Source organism: Sminthopsis crassicaudata, chromosome 2 (assembly GCF_048593235.1).
Source record: "Sminthopsis crassicaudata isolate SCR6 chromosome 2, ASM4859323v1, whole genome shotgun sequence".
In the NCBI taxonomy this organism is placed as follows: Eukaryota; Metazoa; Chordata; class Mammalia; order Dasyuromorphia; family Dasyuridae; genus Sminthopsis; species Sminthopsis crassicaudata.
In genome coordinates, this window is record NC_133618.1 from 548,559,864 (window position 1) to 548,579,403 (window position 19,540).

General features: G+C 31.5%; 1 protein-coding gene across 2 annotated transcripts in view; it reads left to right on the forward strand.

The window, feature by feature from the left end:
* The window catches only part of MTMR10 (myotubularin related protein 10), a 59,405-nt gene that overhangs the window by 14,219 nt on the left and 25,646 nt on the right, over positions 1-19,540 (forward strand). For both annotated transcript variants that reach the window (XM_074294965.1, XM_074294966.1), the window contains exons 3-6: positions 4,609-4,745; positions 6,132-6,204; positions 7,058-7,200; positions 17,860-17,950. In XM_074294965.1, coding sequence (XP_074151066.1) covers positions 4,609-4,745; positions 6,132-6,204; positions 7,058-7,200; positions 17,860-17,950 — 444 coding nt within the window. The remainder of the gene's footprint in view (positions 1-4,608; positions 4,746-6,131; positions 6,205-7,057; positions 7,201-17,859; positions 17,951-19,540) is intronic.

Sequence of the window (19,540 nt, forward strand, 5' to 3'; positions counted from 1 at the left end):
ATGAGATCTTTATTTTGATCTCTTTATCATTGGTCTTAGCATAGGACAATTGCCAGTTCTTACATGTAAATTTGTTCTGCAAGTTGACTAAAGTTTGCTAACTTTTTACAAAAATAGTAGTTTGATATCTTTGTGTTATATTTCAAAGTCAGTAACAGGATGCTAATATAACTTCAATTATCTTCTCCAGTTTTTCTTTACTTATCTCTTCCAAATTTATTACTGAGTAAAGGGCTTAATATTGCAGGTTTAACACTTTTAGCAGGCATACAAGATTTTTAAACAACCAAAAGTTTGTTTTCAGTTGGCAAATCATGTTATTCATATTATGCAACAATTTGTTTTTATTTGAAGGACATTAAATAAGAAATTCATTTTTGTACAATTAATTATTTTGATGATGATAATAAAACATTAACCTATACCTCTGCTTCAATTTTCTGCCATTTATTCTGGAGCCATTAACTAATCACTCTAGTCAGTGGCACTCATGGATTTTTAAAGATCAAGAATAGACTATAAATATTTAGTCCAGCTTTAATTTTAGAGAAGAAAATTGATGCTCAGAGAAAGTGATTTATGCAAAGACAGACAAAGCTCAAATCTGAATATATTTTTCCATGCTTAGCCTTGTGCTTGATCTATTATATTAGCATAGTGATTATGGCTTTGAATGTTGTTTTAGAATTTTAAAGTTGAAGGTTGACATATATGCATGTGTGTGTGTGTAGTAAATTATTGAAAATTTGACATTGAAATTTTTGTTTTAGCTATTTTTAAATGATGTTTCCTTTAGTGAATAATTGCTAAATCTTGTTGTGAATTAAATCCAGATGGAAATTTTATATTCCCTTGTGCTGTACATTATATAATGGATACATTTTTAATTTTGAGAAAATAAACAATGTGGTGTTCTGGGGAAAATTAAAAGCTAATTTATTTAAATACCCTCAGCTACTAATATTTAGAAAGATGATGTACAATTTGTTGCTTTCCCAACATGACTTCAAATGAAAGTTTCAATCAATTTAAAATTAAAGATGTGCAGGGTATGGAGGTGTAAACTGTACCTGTTTTTCTATTACTGTACTCAAAACTGAAAATTTGGTCTTTTAAAAATTTTTTTATTAATTTTATAATTATAATTTTTTGACAATATATATGCATGAGTAATTTTTTTAAAGCATTATCCCTTGTATTTATTTTTCCAAATTTTCCCCTCCCTATTATCCTCCCCTAGATGACAGGCAATCCCATACATTTTACATGTGTTACAGTATAACCTAGATGCAATATATGTGTGTAAATCCAATTTTCTTGTTGCACATTAAGTATTAGATTCTGAAGGTATAAGTAACCTGGGTAGATAGACAATAGTGCTAACAGTTTACATTCACTTCCCAGTGTTCCTTCTCTGGGTGTAGTTGTTTCTGTCCATCATTGATCAACTGGAAGTGAGTTGGATCTCCTTTATGTTGAAGATATCCACTTCCATCAGAATATATCTTCAATACAGTATTGTTGAAGCGTCTAGTGATCTTCTGGTTCTGCTCATTTCACTCAGCATCAGTTCATGTAAAGCTCTACAAACCATTCTGAATTCATCCTGCTGGTCATTTTTTACAGAGCAATAATATTCCATTACATTTATATACCATAATTTACCCAACCATTCACCAATTGATGGACATCCATTCATCTTCCAGTTTCTAGCTACAACAAAAAGAGCTGCCACAAACATTTTGGCACATACAGGTTCCTTTCTCAACTTTAGTATTTCTTTGGGATATAAACCCAGTACTACCACTGCTGGATCAAAGGGTATGCACAATTTGATAACTTTTTGGGCATAGTTCCAAATTGCTCTCCAGAATGGCTGGATTCTTTCACAACTCCACCAACAATGTATTAGTGTCCCAGTTTTCCCACAGCCCCTCCAACATTCATCATCATTTGTTCCTGTCATCTTAGCCAATCTGACAGGTGTGTAGTGGTATCTCAGAGTTGTCTTAATTTGCATTTCTCTGATCAGTAGTAATTTGGAACACTCTTTCATATGAGTAGATATAGTTTCAATTTCATCATCTGAGAATTGTCTGTTCATATCCTTTGACCATTTATCAATTGGAGAATGGTTTGATTTCTTATAAGTTAGAGTTAGTTCTCTATATATTTTGGAAATGAGGCCTTTATCAGAACCTTTAACTGTAAAAATATTTTCCCAATTTGTTACTTCCCTTCTAATCTTGTTTGCCTTTAGTATTGTTTGTACAGAAACTTTTTAGTTTGATGTAATCAAAATCTTCTATTTTGTCATCAATAATGATCTCTAGTTCTCCTCTGGTCATAAATTCCTTCTCCACAGGTCTGAGAGGTAGACTATCCTCTGTTCCTCTAACCTATTTATGATCTCATTCTTTATGCCTAAATCATGGACCCATTTTGATCTTATCTTGGTATATGGTGTTAAGTGTGGGTCCATATCTAATTTCTACCAAACTAATTTACAGTTTTCCCAACAGTTTTTTTTTCAAATAATGAATTTTTACCCCAAATGTTGGTATCTTTGGGTTTGTCAAATACTAGATTGCTATAGATGTACCCTTTTTTGTCCTTTGTACCTAATCTGTTCTACTGATCGACTGGTCTATTTCTTAGCCAATACCAAATGGTTTTGATGACTGCTGCTATATAATATAGCTTTAGATCAAGTACACCTAGACCACCTTCATCTGACTTTTTTTTTTTCATTAGTTCCCTTGAAATTCTGGACCTTTTATTCTTCTATATGAATTTTGTTGTTATTTTTTCTAGGTCATTAAAATAGTTTCTTGGGAGTCTGATTGGTATAGCGCTAAATAAATAGATTAGTTTGGGGAATATTGTCATCTTTATTATATTCACTCGGCCTATCCAAGAGCACTGATTTATTTTTTTATCCAGCAACTTTGCTAAAGTTGTGAATCATTTCTAATAACTTTTTATTAGAATCTCTGGGGTTTTCTAAGTATACCATCATATCATCTGAAAATTTGGTCTTGAGGAGTAAAATTCCCAAGAGAATCCTCACTAGGCATTACCAAGAATCAAAATTAAGCAATAAATCAAAAGCAGAATTGACATTCACTTATTAAAAGCCTATAGCTTTTTAATTATTAATAATCAGAGTTAGTTTGACTGGACCATATAATGTGAGGATGGGGAGTAATATATATTGTAACTGGAAAGTCAAGACCAGGTTGTGAAGGTCCTTAAAAGCTGTATAGATATCTTTGTTTTGTTCTAGAAGCAATAGGAAGTCATATAATTTAATGAACTCTTAAGATAGTGCTTGTGGAATGGTAAGAAGACCATGGATGGAAAAAATACCGAAGAGGTTGAAATGACAAGCTTTGGCTATTGATTTTCTGTGTGAAGTAACAGAAATTAAGGAGTTAAGTGATATTCAAAGTTAAGTACTTGAAAAACTAGAAGTATTTTGTTGCCCTTGATAGAAATTGGATTTGTGAGAAAATCCATGTTCTATTTTAGATTTGTTGTTTCAGATGATAATAGAATTGACTGGGGAGAGAGATTGGTAATAGGGAGATATAGGTTTAAGAGTTGACTGTGTTGGGATAATTTAAGTCTATGAGAACTTCAGAGGTCCCTAAGTGAGAAAAGTATATATAGAAAAGAAGGTGTGAGGTGCACGGTATTTAGGAAGTATGTTGATAAGTCAGTTAGGAGGATTGAGGTGTAGCCAGATAGATAGGAAGAGAACCAAGAGATCAATCTTGAAAACATACAGAGGAGAGAGAATGGTTAACAGTGTCAGGTACTATAGACTATTCAAGAAGGATAGAACATTTAAAAAATGTCCAATGGATTTATAAGACATCATTGGTCACTTTGAAGAGAACATTTTCATTTGAGCAATGGATTAGGAAAATAGATTAGAGTTGGTTAGGAGGAGTACATAAAAGAAGGGGAAGTAGAAGTAATGAGTGCAGATACCTTTTGTTAGTATTTGGCTGAGATAGGAAAAGAGATGGATGGTAAGGTCTAGAAAAAGGTTGTTTTTTTTTTTTTATGTTTTGTTTTTTAAAGTATGGGTAAGACTTTAGCACATAGATAGGAAGAAAGGAACCGGTGGATAGGGATATATCAAACATAAAGAAGAGGAAGAGAGGACAAGGGAGCAGACTACAAACTACAAAACACTGGGTACCTACAAAAGGGTTGGGATTGGCATTATCTGACTGAGGAGTAGAAGAGAAAAGAGTGGAGAAGGTTTATTAATTTTTGAAATGAAGAGGAATTTGTGACCTGTTCTTGACTAATATATATCTGCTGACATATTAATATATCTTGGGCTCTCAGGTCAATCAGTTCCCTAACTTAAAAGACCCGGAACTTGAAATACCAGGTATTCCCTATCATATTTATACTGTAGACTTCTGCAGGGGGGTGTTTTTGCATGCATTTCATTCTTTGTCTTAAACTTTGATGATACTGAAGATATAACATATTAGACAGACTACAGTAATGCTACCTAATATTAATGTTTTAGTGTGTGTAATAAGTTTATAAATGTAAGTATTTAACTTTTTTTTCTTTTTTTTGAAGGAGAAATAGTTGTAAATGAAGTCAATTTTGTGAGGAAATGCATTGCAACAGACACAAGTCAGTATGATCTATGGGGAAAGCTGATATGCAGTAATTTCAAAATTTCATTTATTACAGATGATCCAATGCCATTTCAGGTTTGTTTCTTACGTGTTAAACATTTATTCATTTTATGTCTTTTAACCATATCAGATAATATTGTATAAATTTTTTCACCATCTAAACTTTTTGATATGAAATATCAAAATACTGCAAATTTTTTTGCATGAAAAGAAATTAAATTTCCTCTTTTGATTTAGAATTTCTCCTTATTATCAGATTTCCTAGATAAGCATTTATAGGTTGTAGGAATCTATTCAAGGCCAGAATTCTTGTATTTTATCTTTTTTTATATTCCTTATTCTTAATATAACACTTAGCACCCAATAAGCATTTAAATAAATACTTTTCTAATCCATATGGCCATTTTATCCACATCCTTAACTTTGGTCATTGGTATTTAGATGGATTAACTCAAATCTATAACCACAAATCGGGGAGAATATTTTCTAAATTTGCCCTATTGATAATAATTTGAATTCTTCATAAGTGAATTGTTGAGTTTGAAAAATAATTAAAATGCTAATGAACAACTGAATAAATAAAATATAGTTTATTGAATGACATTTTAAAAAACTGAATGAACAATTCTTTAATAAGCTTTTGGCTCATAAAAAGTAATTTTCCACAATTATTATTTTCCACAACTATTAAATGACATTAAAAATTCCTCATAGACCTTCATTGAAATAGGAATAGCTTTAGTGGTAGAGCTAAATACTTTCCCCTATAAGCTATAGGTATAAGTATTTATATGTATAGTGAATTAGATTCCTAACTTCACTTTAATTTGATTATAGCTTCTTACAGAACTATCCCTAGAATATAGCATGTAAGTACAATTGCTTTCCCCAGACTTTCAGCAGCTGGTGCAGTGAAGCCTAAAGTCAGAAAGACCTATGTTCAAATCTAGCCTCAAACACTAGCTTTTTAAACCTGAGCAAGATACTTAACCCATTTTGCCTCAATTTCTTAATTTGCAAAATGATCTGGAACAGGAAATGGCAAACCACTGCAGTATCTTTGCTAAGAAAACCCCCAAAAACAGGGTCATGAAGGAGTTGGGTATGACTAAAATAACTGAACAACAGCAAAAATTTTTAAAGAAGGCAGCAAAGTCAGTAATATTGCACTTTCCCCCTTTGCACACATTCTGGTGACTCATTGACCTCCCCCCCAATCCCATCCCCACTCCATATATATTTATTAAATCTGATCAAGAAATCATGATAGGTAGGATTTATCCTAGACTATCGTAAAATTTTTACCTTGGCTGCATACTTTTTATTTTTTTGTTTTCCTTGTTTTTTATTTAAAAGAGACATAAAAACCTTCCTTTAGAGTTTAAATATAGATATATAACTTAGTATGGTTGAAAACTTTTAAAGCAGAAATAGTGATTTTTTTTTTTTTTTAAATTTCAGAAATTTCATTATAAAAATCTTCTCCTTGGTGAACATGATGTCCCTTTAACCTGTATTGAGCAGATTGTAACAGGTATGTACATACTTTTAGTAAAATGTTTTAACAAGTATGATTTTGCTCAGGAATTAGAATATTGATACAGCAGTCTAAAGTTACTTGGATTAGACTTCTATTAACTTTAAACTTTTGGCAAATAAAAGATTTCATTAAAATTTGTATTTCATGTCAGATGTTACTTGAGATTCAACAGGATTGTGAATCTAAGTAACAAAATTAAAAGAATTAATTTGAAGCTATTGTTTTGCAGCAACATGTGATAAGTGAAAAGAGTGCTTGGTTTTGGAATCAAAGCACTTGGTTTCAAATCCTCACTCATATGCTGTCTATGTGATCTTGTTTGTGTTATTTGAACCTATCTATAAAATAGAGATAATATTTGCATTATCTTTTTTATATGGTTTCATGAACATGAAGCACTACTCTAGGGACTGACAAATTAGGACTTCTAAGCCAAATCCAGCCCACTGCCTATGATTTTATAAAAAAAACATTTAAAAAACAAACAAAAAAAATTTTTTTTATATTGTCTTGGTTATTCTTATCATTTTTGAGTTAGTAGAATTGAATTTAACAATTTTATCTGGGTAATAATACTTTTTAGTAGTTTAATTTGAAAAATATTTATCTAGTTGTACTTAGTCAACTCCTAACCCTCCCCACACATATCTTCCCCTGAAAAATTCTCAAGGACAGGTGAAAAACATGAAAGAGCAAATGAAAGCTTAAATTTCTTAGTGTTCAAATTATGACAATTTCAGCATTCTAAGTAATCTTTTGCTAAAATATGCTTTATTGATGGGTGATAGTATAAATTTAAAAACGTAATTTAACAATATTCTTCCTTTGAAATCTTTTTTCATTTCAGTAAATGACAACAAACGGAAACAGAAGATTCTAGGCCCCAACCAGAAACTCAAATTTAATCCAACAGAGCTAATTATTTATTGTAAAGATTTCAGAATTGTTCGATTTCGATTTGATGAAGCAGGTCCTGAAAGTGCCAAAAAGGTAACATGTCATTCAGTTTTAGGATAATCTTTTCTTTAATAATATGGCTTACCAATTTTTGTAGAGGAGTTCTTGTTATGAAGCATGAATAGAGCACCAGCTTGAATAATTATGTCCAGCATCATCTAAATAACTACATAGTTCACAGTAGGTGTTTAATTTTTTTTTTTTTTTTGAATAGTTAAAGCCAAATATATTAACTGTCATTGTTTTTAGCTTGGTTCTCTTTAGGACCTACTAAATTAAATAGTATTCAACAAGAATCTGCTTTAGAGTAGATTAGAATTCATAAATTTGATACTTGCATTCTGGGAAATCTTCATCTAGTGAGGGAAGTTAGGGAAAGGAAACTTTTTGTTTCTGTTAAAATCTGGGGATTTTAAATCCTGACAGAACCAGATCAGGAGTCCTACTTATCCATTACCTGCAAAGTCATAATTGGCAGAGTCATAATTGAGAGAGAAATGGATATTAAGTACTTTTTTTATTTCTGTGAAATTGAACAAGGTCTTTATCAAGGGATTATTAGAGTACTATATTCTATTTTTAAGCTTTATAACATAAGCTAAGATTAAAAAAAACAAAAAATAGAACCCAATCATTAAAAAATGGTGAAAATAGTTAAAGGATTAGACAATAGTTCTGCTTAGAAAACTGAGAAGACATTGGGACTCTGAGATGGAAAAAGAAAGGTAAGAAAGCACCAAAATAATGGAGTATTAGGAAAAGAACTGGAGAGCTTAGTTCTTCACCAGTACTGTTCCAACAAAGATTTAGGAAACACAGCAGATTAAGTTCCGATTGGGAGATCCAAGAACAAAATTAGCCAATTTTCCTTCCCAGGTTAGCAGGGAGACAGATAAGTTTATTTGGAGACAAAGTTTAATAGGGAGTGTATAGTGTGTAATACTCCAGTACAGTATTTTAAAAGAGATTATACACCAGAAGTGGTCTCAGACCTGTATAAGGGGGTCCAGTCTTGTTCAAAGACAAGTGCCAACTGGCAGCTCTGTTGCCTGACCTCTAGTTCTGTATCACATGCAAGGGTGACTTAAGGAAGGGATCAGTGCTTAGGGGTGGTAGTCTAGAGTGGGGTGTGATTATGGGTCCTAGATTGAATTCTTAGCAAAGAGCAAGTTCAGGAGTAAACAGTAGTTTTGTGACTGACCTCAGGAGTATAGTCTCACCTTTGGTCACTAGCCCAGTCTGAAGCTTATTGGTGGTAGCTGAGTCTAGCAATAGTCTACTGTAACTCCAACCAGAGGACTAGGAGGGTAGTAACCAAACTTTATTCTGGATCATAATTACTTTGGAGAACTGAAATATTGCAGATTTCCCTAGCTGGAGCTGTTCCAAAGATGCTGGAATAACACATACTCATTACCTACAATAAAGCTGCAATAGGATATAAATTCAGCTCAGACATTCCCTCCAGAAGTGGATAGAGTCTAGTCTTTATATTAAGTATGAGTAAGGAAATAGGCTGTAATGAGCAAACAAGAAAAATCTCAACATTAAAAGCTACTAAGTGAAAAGGATGTTTAAAACATAATCTAAGAAAAAGAGAATGACTCCGATATATCTACAAGCAAAGCCTCAAAGAAAAGCATAACTTGGGCTATAAGTTCCTATGAGAAATAAAATAAGTTTTTATTTCAATTTTTAAAGAACTAAAAATGATAAAATCAAGTGAAATCACCAGAAGGGGGAAATAGAAAAATGAAACTATGAAAGAAAGAATTTAAAAGCAAATCATCAGTTAGAAACAAGAAATCTAAAATCTTACCCAAAAAATAAACTACTTAAAAAGTATAATGGACCTTGTAGAAAAGCTAGTAACTATAAGAAATATTAAAATAAGTTAAAAGAGTGAAAAAATAGAATAAAATATAAATTATCTCAGCAAAAAGAGTTGGAAAACATATTGAAGAGAAATTATTTAATAATCATACAATCCCTCCACAAAAGCATAGACAATCATATTTTAAGAAATAATTCTTTTCACTTTTATGCCTAGATCTCTTAAAACCAGAGGACAAAGTGAAAATAGAAAGACTTTACTAGTTACTTCTTTCAATTGAATTCATTAAACATTTATTAAGGCCTATCATCCAGTTTTGCGGTTTGACAGAAACAATAAAATTTAGTAAGGGGGGTAGGGGAGTTTAGCGGTAAAAAATTATTATAAATTATTTGCATACGTCTATACGCACCTATGCATTATGTGCTAGGCACTATTTGAAGCTCTAAGGATAAAAATAAGAAAAAGAGTCCTTACCCTAACAGACCTTAAAATCTAATGGTACACTGCAACACATAAAAAGAGACTGAGCAGCAGCTGGGTGGTGCAGTGTATAGAGCACCAGCTCTGAAGTAAGGAAGATTTGAGTTCAAATTTGGTCTCAGACACGAACACTTCCTAGTTATGTGACCCTGGCCCAAGTCACTTAACCTCTATTTCCTCAGCAAAAAAAAAAAAAAGACTGAAAAGTGGAAAGAAGATAGTTAGAAATTTACTTATAAAGTTCTGATCTGATTTTTTTTTTATAAAGAAAAGCTTTAGGAAGTTTATTGTTTCACCCTCCAACCTTCCATTGAGAGAGATAGACTCAACAGTGGGATGTAAACTAGTATTGAGTATAAAAAAAGTGCAATCAATTTGCATGGTGGTAAGATTTCAGATGATCAGTTTATCCTGAGGTAAGCATAAGGTTCTACAGAATCAAAATTAAGTGGAGTTATTAATGAATTGAGAGTTTCTCCTGCAAAAAAAAACCCTAAGATGAAAACCCTAAGAGGAACATTATAGTCAAGATCGAGAGGTTCCAAATCAAAGGGAAAATACTTCAAGAAACCAGAAAGAAACAATACAAGTTCCGAAGAGCCACAGTCAGAATCACATACCATTTAATGGTCATCATTTTAAAGAAATGAGGAGGTTGAAATGCTGTATATCAGAAGGCAAAAATATAAGCTTATGACTGAGAATCACTTAAATAGCAAATCTAAGTAATACTACAGGGAGGAAAAAATGAATCTTTAATGAGTAGCATAGTGTTTATTTTATCAAACTTTGCTACAAGCAACCCTAAAAAATATCCCAAGTTTGGTTTTCTTTTAAGTAAACTTTATGCTTTGATAGGCATCAAAAATACAAATAAGTTGTGATGAGAGGTTAAATAATGCAAAATTTGATTTATGCAAATCATAAAATAACCAGGTTACATTTAATATGAGCCAAAATTCAGTTTACATTGTATATATCCCAGGTTCTTAAAATGTAGTTCATTGTGTGGGGTCAAATATTTGATATGTGTAACTTTTATATACCTATATATCCATGTAAAATTTTCTCAGAGGAAATAGGATTGCAAGTGGAAAAGTTTGAGAAGTCTTAATGTAGATGAGCTAGTCTAAGATTTAACACACCACTTCATATCAATTTGTACTTGCCTAAGAATGCGGGCCTGAGATTAGTTTTGTTTCTATGATCTTAAAAGAAGAAAAGGGTGCAGAAGAAAAATGCACTAGGAAAAGAACAATGAGGATGTTGTCTCATATAATTGGGTATGAATATAAAATTATCAACAAACAAAGAGTAGGGAAGAATAGCTAATTTCACTTTGATCCAAACTGGTCAAAGGAAGGAAGAATATGCTTGCAATTGGGTATAAAAATATAAGAGGATAGATTAAAAGAGAGGTTACTCCTGAATAAAACAAACTATTTAAGTGTATCTCAAAGAAGGATTTGAAAAAAAAAAAAAAAAAAAGCTAAAATTGTGATTGGATTTTAGGAGAAGAAAAGAAGAGGAACAGGAAAGCAGAAGCAAATTACCAGATCTAGAGCTTTGTTGCTGGGTGTGTTTCTTATTTAACAAAATGGAGTAGGAAACAAATAGAAAAGCATAAGAAGATAGAGGAAAGCATACATTTTACAGAAATTACTATTAACCACCAGTGGGATGAACTTATCCATAAATGAAGGGGATAACAGAATGACTTAGAAAGCAAAATTCAATGGTATGTTGTTTACAAGCATTAAAATAAGCATTACATAAAAATCTGTTTCATCTGAAGTAAAAAAGAGAAAGAGGTAGCAATCTAGATAGTCTAGGCAATAGCTAAAATAGACAACTCAAAAGATTGAGAACTGGGAAACTACTTGTTGAAAGTATCACAATGTATTAATGTCAACACTAAGTTTGCTTGCAACAAGTGGTATAAAATTAAATACTTGAAGAAAAAGTTAAATAGAGAGACAATAAAATTATTATATTGGACAGGCCTAGATAAATCTAACAAAAATATAAGTGGAAGATATGAATTAAGTCTTAGAAAGGTTAGATATCGTAGATGATTGGAGATTATTAGAAATAGGAAAGAATATGTGTGTGTGTATGTGTATGTATGTATGTGTGTATATACACACACACACACACACACACATTTTTTTCCCCCTCAGATGTTCTTGGTTCCTTTACAAAAATTGATCCTGTATTGAGGCATTAAAACCTCACAAACAAAAGCAGATTTTTTTTTTTAACCAAAAAAAAAAAAAAAAGCTTTTGCAATTTGTAATGCAATAAAAATTATATTGTTTACTTTAGAAAAAGATTAATTATTTTGAGACTAAACGAATCCCAAGGAATGGTGAATCTCAAAAGAAAATAATAGTTTTGATTTTAAAAAAGAAAACCAACCTACCAATCTAAAAAATAAAAATGATAAATTCATTACCAGTAATGAAGAAGTAAAATAACTGTTAGAAGCTACTTTATTACCCAGCTGTATGCCAAAAAACTGACAAACTAAATGAAATGGGTGAATATTATTAAGAAATAGTATATATCCAAATTAATAGAATAGGAAATAGAGCACTTAATCTAAATTCATTAGAAATTAACTAAAGTATAAAAATATTTTTGCACAGAAAAAATCAACGTGTTTGAAATCAGAAGAAAAGTAGATAAATAGAAAATCCGGCAGCAATTTTCTCTTATAATTGAGCCTGGAGTCAGGAAGACTGGAGTTTACATAACTTCAGGGGAATGGAGTTTTGTTTTCTATTTTAATTAAGAAAAGATAAGTTTAAAATGATAAGAGCAATTTTTGAATTAAGATTTAGGAATTGAAAAATTCTGCTACTAATATGATGGAGAAGATAAGGTTAGAAGAATTTTTAATCAAATGGACTTTCCCAAAGATTTTAAAGGAACTGTCTTTTTAATATGTTTTGATGACTTTCCTGGCAGTAAATGTACCTTTCTATTCTCTTCATTAGGATTTTTTTTATCACTTAGATAACTAACAAAAACTTATTCTGAGATTGTTTCATTGAATGTAAATGATCCTTCCCCCCCCCCCTCTCTCTCTATATATATTGATACTGGGAGAAAAAAAGAAGAAAAAGGGGATAGGGGAAAGCTGTCTTCAATTAGATAAGGACTGCCATGTAGAAGGGAAAGTTGACTTGTTCTATGTTGCTCCAGTGATCAGGCAAGTAGCAAGCATTTATTTAGTGCCTAATGTGTGCCAAGTGGGAGGAAATAAGCATTTATATAGTGCCTACAAAATGCCAAGACAATGTGTTAAGCAGTTTATAAATATCTCATTTGCTCTCACAGCAACCCTCCAACAACCAGGTAAATGTTATTATCTCTATCTCTATTGTTCAGTCATTATAGTCATGTCCAACTCATGTCAATGTCATGTCAACATTTGAGATTTTCTTGGCAAAGATACTTGAGTGTGGGGCAGCTAGGTGGCACAGTGGATAGAGCACCATCCCTGAAGTCAGGAGGACTGAGTTCAAATCTGGCCTCAGACACTTAACACTTCCTAGCTGTGTGACCCTGGGCAAGTCACTTAACCCCAATTGCTTCAGAAAAAGAAAAGGGGGAAAAAAAAAAAAAGATAAAGCAAAAATACTATCATGATTTGCCATTTGCTTCTCCAGCTTTTCTATCTTCTTTGCCACTTAACTGGCCAGAATCACACAGCTATTTACATGCCTGAGGATGGATTTGAACTCAGGTCTTTTGATGAGTCAGCATAGTATAGAGTATTGAGTAGATAGAGAATTGACTAGAAAAATCTGGGTTCAAGTTCTGCTTCTGATATATACTGTGTGACTTTGACCTAACCTTTCAGGATTGTTGGTTTACTCTTCAAGACTATTACAGAAGGTCCTGATGTGCATTGGTAAAAAGTTTCCTCCAAGTTCCCCAATTGAACCAGCTAGGCAATTCTATTTCATTCTGAGTAATACATTTTTAAGAGTGACATTGACAAGGTTGTTTCTATATAGGGATTGGCTGACATAGTGGGGGGCTTTGAAAGTCATTCTGTTCAGTAATCATTTGAAGAAACCGAGCATATTTATCCTGGAGAAAAGAATTACTAGTATGAAGAACATGTTAGCAGGCTTTCAGTGTTAGAAGGGCTAACACATGGAAGAGGTATTAATCTCTGTCTTGCTTGATTCCAGATTACCAAACTAGAAGCACCAGGTAGAATGTATAGAAAGACAGTTTTCCTCATTATAGCGAAAAACTTCCTAGCCCAGTTCCAAATAGAAGGTACCCTCTTGGGTGACATTAATCACTAGAGAATTCTAATTAACTATTGGATGATCATTTGATCTGTTGTAAAAGAGATTACTATAAAGATTTGGATTGGACTAAATGATTTGAGGTTCCCTGTGACTTTGACATTCTGTGGTCCCAAGTTACAGGGAAGCAATTTTTGATTTGATAAGGAAAGCCCGCCTTCACAACACTGTCTTTGAACTGTCTTTAAAATTGCATGAAGTTGCAAATTGTGGTGGAAAGAATGTCACTGTGATTGAGATCATTTATCTCTGATGTATTAAAACATTAGAGTTGTTATTCCAACAACAGAACAATTTACTTCATGAAGTGGTGAGTTTTTTTGCATTAAAAATATATGACCAGATGGAGGTTAGGGCTATGTGGGGGGGTGGGGGTGGGGAGGATATGTGTGTGCGTGTGCTAGCTCCAAAATTTCCTAAGATCTCTTCCAAAATTCAGATTTTGTGATTCTCTTGTGTTCTAACAAGAGAGGAAGGAATCTAGGACTGAACTGAAGATTGTAAAAGTGCATTGTTTAAAGAATTGCTGTTAAATAGCACCAATAACACTCTTTAAAACATTTCAGCTTCTTCTTAACAGTATATCAATATATAGTCCCAGACTAAAATGATCTTTTATTTATTACTTAGAATATTTAATATTTTAATTTAAAAAGCTAAGTATATTTGACAGATTACAGTTGGCTTTGTTAGGATGTTAAAACAAGATATTTTTTAAAGGAATGAATTTTGGACAGTCTCTGCTTTCAAATAATTCCTAATCTAAATACAAACAGGATATAAACAGAGTAAGTTAGAGCTAATCTCAGGAGGAAAACTATAAGAGGACTAGGAAAGCTTTTTGTAGAATGTGGGACTAAATAGAGTAGAGAAGAGTCATTCTATTAGTTTATATGTAAAAATCTTTCTCTGTTGGAAACATAGAATTTGGACATAGTAAAACTGACGTTCTCATTAAAATAATCATTTTTAAGTGTAACTTAATTTTTGTTTGTCATCTTCTCTTTCTATAAGAACAAAAGATGATGAGATTTTTTTCTACTTAAATTATATAATTAGAGTGAGATTTAGTATATTTTGTGTCATGTTTGTTTTTGATTAATGCTTAAGCCTCTAGATTTAAAAAAAAACTCATTCGTAAAAATTTTGTTACAACAAAAAAAATTTGTTGAGAATATATTGTTGCATCAAACATTATTGTTTAAAAAAAAAAGAAATGCCATTTATTAGTCTTTGATATTTCTTTGCAATTGACCTTTCATATTCCATAAACTTTTCTTAAAATGCATATGATCATATAAATTTTATCCATAGGATATATAATTTTATATTAATTGCCACTGTTCTCTGAGGTAAGAAATTTTGCTTATAATGAAGTTGTCAGAATTTATTATTCTTTTGTGATTTGAAACAAATGTCCAGTTTACTTTCACACAAGATTCAAAATGATTGACATATTTCATATCTTATATGCAGTTATCCAGAATCTGATTATCTGGTAATGATGAAAGCATAGTGATCCTATGTGTTATATAACAGAATGAAAAATTATAATTATCAGTTAATGGATTTGTTGTTAATTTTCATTTCTGTCTTGCACACATTGAAATATGAACTTAACTACTCTGACCATTAAAATAAAAATCTTAATCACTTAAAATTAAAATTGGAAAGGTGATAAGATTTGATGAAAACATTGCAGAACATCCAATCTCCTTTACAATTTAGATTTACAAAGAAAATGAAAGCTGTGATTGTATGTATAGCTCTGCAAAGATTTAAGACCTTAAACACATAGTGCCTTCTATATATTTAGAAAATGGAGAAATATTTAAAATTGGTATGATTTTGGAGTTGCCTTCTAAAGACAGTCTTGGAAGGCTTTGTAAAGAAAATGAGTATTGAGCAGAGATTTAAAGAAAAGGGGAGGCATAATTTGGCAGAGAGGAAAGGGAAGGGGTTTTCAGCAAAGTGTACAGCATGAAAGATGGCTTGAGAGTGAAGAAGATAAAACAGGTACAAAGGATATCAAGTATTTGTTCTATGCATACATCTTCTATTATTAAAAAGGAACCATTTGGTGGTAAGGCTTAGAATCTAAAATTAGGTGATGATATATGATAAAGACTATTGAGAGCTTTAGCAGAATTCTAAGAGGAATGTCATGCTCAAAATGACATTCCAAGGTAAATATTATAGATGAAAGAAGATTCTTGGATTCAGAGCAGCTATGTCAATAAAAATGTTAGGGAGCCTAAGGCTCATAATCTGTTGCCATAAGTAGAAAGGAATAATACAAGTACAATAAATGTTTTAGAGAGAAAAAGTAACTGAATCGAAGTCAATGGAGAGATGAAAATGTCACAGGATAGAACTTGAAGTAAAACAACGATACCACTGATAATGAAGGAAAAGTAAAGTAGGCCTAATGTTGTAGAAACAAACTGTAAGAGATTGGTAAGCAAAATGTTAGCGAGACTACAAATTTTAATTTAAAAATTTTTTTTAATTAACAAAAAATCCTGTAGTTAGTGAAAAATTGTAGTTAGTGAAAAATGAGACACTTAAATTAAAAACAAACAAACAAAAAAACATGGTTAGAGATTTAGCCTTAGAGTGAATTTTTAACTTAACTGTTTTATGATTAGGAAATGAAGGGAGAATTGGAAAAGTGGATTGTCATTTTTCCATAGAAATTATATTACATTACATTACTGAATGTTGTCATTATGTCTAAATAGGTGGCTCATATTTTTATTGGTGTAAATGAGGCCATCAATATTTCTGCCTTTGTTTTCTAAGATAAAGTGACATGAAGATATGGCTAAATTCAGGTTAGCCATGAACTCTTATTTGTTCAACTAACCAAAATTGTCTTGCTTACTCTGCCTCTCTGTTAGGTTTTAAATCAGATTTGATTTTCTTAGTATTTTCTATAAATTTGTCTCCTTTTTTGTTCATAGCTGGGGAAACAAGATCATGTAGATTCTAATTAACATTTTCTGTATTGTATTATAATTTATATTTATTTTGTTAAACATTTCTTAGTTACATTTTAAGCTGGTTCAGCACTAGTTGGTGTAGAGAATATGTCTTAAATTTTAAAGAATTTGTCTTCAGGTCATGACTGAATCTTACTTGGCAACCTTGGCAAATCTTCTGATCTTTCTGAGCCTCAGTTTCTTCATTTATAAAGTAGAGATCACAATACTTGTCTTTACACTTCAGAAAAATAAAGTTTATTGATATTTCTTGTTTTAGTAGCATGTATATTTCCCTGCTTATCATCTTTAAGAAAGTTGACCTTTAAAACAAATTATCAAAAGCAGATAAGTAAAGCTAATTAACTCAATGAAATTTTCTGATGTTATATGTAGAATGTTTAGTGTCTATAGCCATGTTCTGCTGCTTCTGGAAAAAAGTCATCTAGGGCAGACCAGGGCCTTTTATCTCCTTTTTTGGGCTCTATATACTTAAGCCTTTGCACCATTTTATATGTTTTTTGTTTCCTTGTGAGTCTTTTTGTTCACTGAGTTTATCTTGTAGGTCTAGTGAACATGGACATTTTATTTTAATCTGTTGTCATTAAGTAATTTTTTGGTCCTTTCCATCCCTTTGTGATCTTGTTTGAAGTTTTCTTGGGCAAAAATATTGTAGTATTTTGCCATTTCCTTCTGCACCTCATTTTACAGATGAGGAAACTGAAGCAAACAAGATTAAGTGACTTAACCTAAGGTTATACAAGCAGTGAGTGTCTAAGGCCACATTTTGAACTCAAGGAAGATGAGACTTCCTGACTTCATACCCAGCAATTTCTCTTCCACATCACCTACCTGCCAATTTAAAATCTGTGCTGTATATAAAATGTGATGTATTCATGTTTAATAACCTGCCAATAATAAAATCTCATTTTGGGGAACAACTTTGAAACATTTGAACTTTAATCAAAAAGACAATTGTCACAAGATGATGCTTACAAATACTTTAATAGCATTTAATAGTGTTAATTATCTTAAATGAAAATTCTAAGTATAGAATTTTTCCTAGGTGTGCCTTGCGATAGCTCATTATTCTCAGCCAACAGATCTCCAGCTACTCTTTGCATTTGAATACGTTGGGGAAAAGTACTGCAATCCGGGTAAATATGAACATATTGAACATTATTACTTTCATTTCACACTATATAATTTTATTATTAGTTGTCAGGTAGAAAAATTCCAAAATACAGAAGATTCAAAGGACATCATGCAGTAATTGCATATGCAAATACTTTCTTTTAGGAGAATTGGCAATTGGTCAAGATTGTCAATTGAAATGGACATAGGTCAAAATCAACCCTTCTTTAAATACAGTAGTCATGTCAAGTGTTTATCATAGCTCAATCCAACTCATACTCTTATTAAAAAGATTCCTGATAGATTTATAAAAAAAAAAATTGTTAATTAGTAATTTGAGTTATATTTACTTCTCTTGAGTTAAGAAGAAAATAAAAGGTAGTTTTAAAGTGTATAATTTTTGAAGTAGCTTTTTGAAAAGCTAATATAAAGTTGTTTAGCAGAAGCCACTTAAATTTTTTTTAAGTATTAAATTTGTTTCTGATAATAGCTTACAGTGAAGAGGTTCAGAAAGAATTTTGTGTTTATAGGCACTAACATAGGACAGCTGTTATTTTTAGGCAAGAAATGAAATGGTGATACCAGTAACATTTATGATATCTGTACAGTTCTTCAGGTTCTATATTAATTTTTGCAAAAATTGGTGAATACCTTAATCTAGAAGAAAATCCTTGTTTTCCAGTGACTATGGATTAGCACTTTCCTCCTACTTGTTCTAGTAGAAGAAAAAAAAGTTTTTAAAGTCGAGCAATAAATACTTATCAAAAGACTACTATGTGTTCATCAGTACCTCGGGAATATAAATTTCATGTAAGAACTAGTCTTTGCTTCCATAGTCGTCTTTGATTTTCACTTTAATCATAGAAACAAGACTTAAAATTATGAAATAGTAGAAAATAATCTTAAAACAATATTACAAAGCTATTAGCCAAAAGAGAAAGGGTTATGTAATGACAGTTCATTTGTATATCAGCTGTTTGAATTCAAAATACATTTTCTCTTCAAAATTGCCTTATAAATCATGGGTAAGTTCCTAAATAAGATTAAGAGATCTATTTAATCCATAATGTCCATAAATACAATACTCTTATACTAAGTAAACATTAGGATTATTAGGATTACACTAATATTACCAATGATAAACTGTACTTTTAGGTAGTTAGTTTTAAGATCCTGGGAAGAGGGAACCATTTAGTTCAAGAAAGAGGAAGAGAATTTGATCTACTTTTCTTGAGTACAGGACTGATTGTAAGCATAATTTTAAAATGTCAAATTCATCTTTGGCAGCATCTCACTTTGTAGTTTTCATTTCCCTTATTGACTAGTGAGTTCATGTCGCTGAGTATCAATGACTTTCATGCCCCAAGCCAGCATTTTCTTTTTCTCTATTTCCAAATCTATGGTCTAAAAATTGTATTTCCACTCTTCTGTGCCTCCCCTTATGGTAAGAGAAAAAGGGAGTAATGAGTTTTCAATAGCTTTTCGTATCTATAAGTTGTTTCTGAGCCTGTATAATCAAGTCATAAATTGTGTACAGAATGTAAATATTGCATTTCAGTGGAGAAATCAATGAAAACCAGTATTAGTCAAAAATGATTTATAAAAATAAGCTT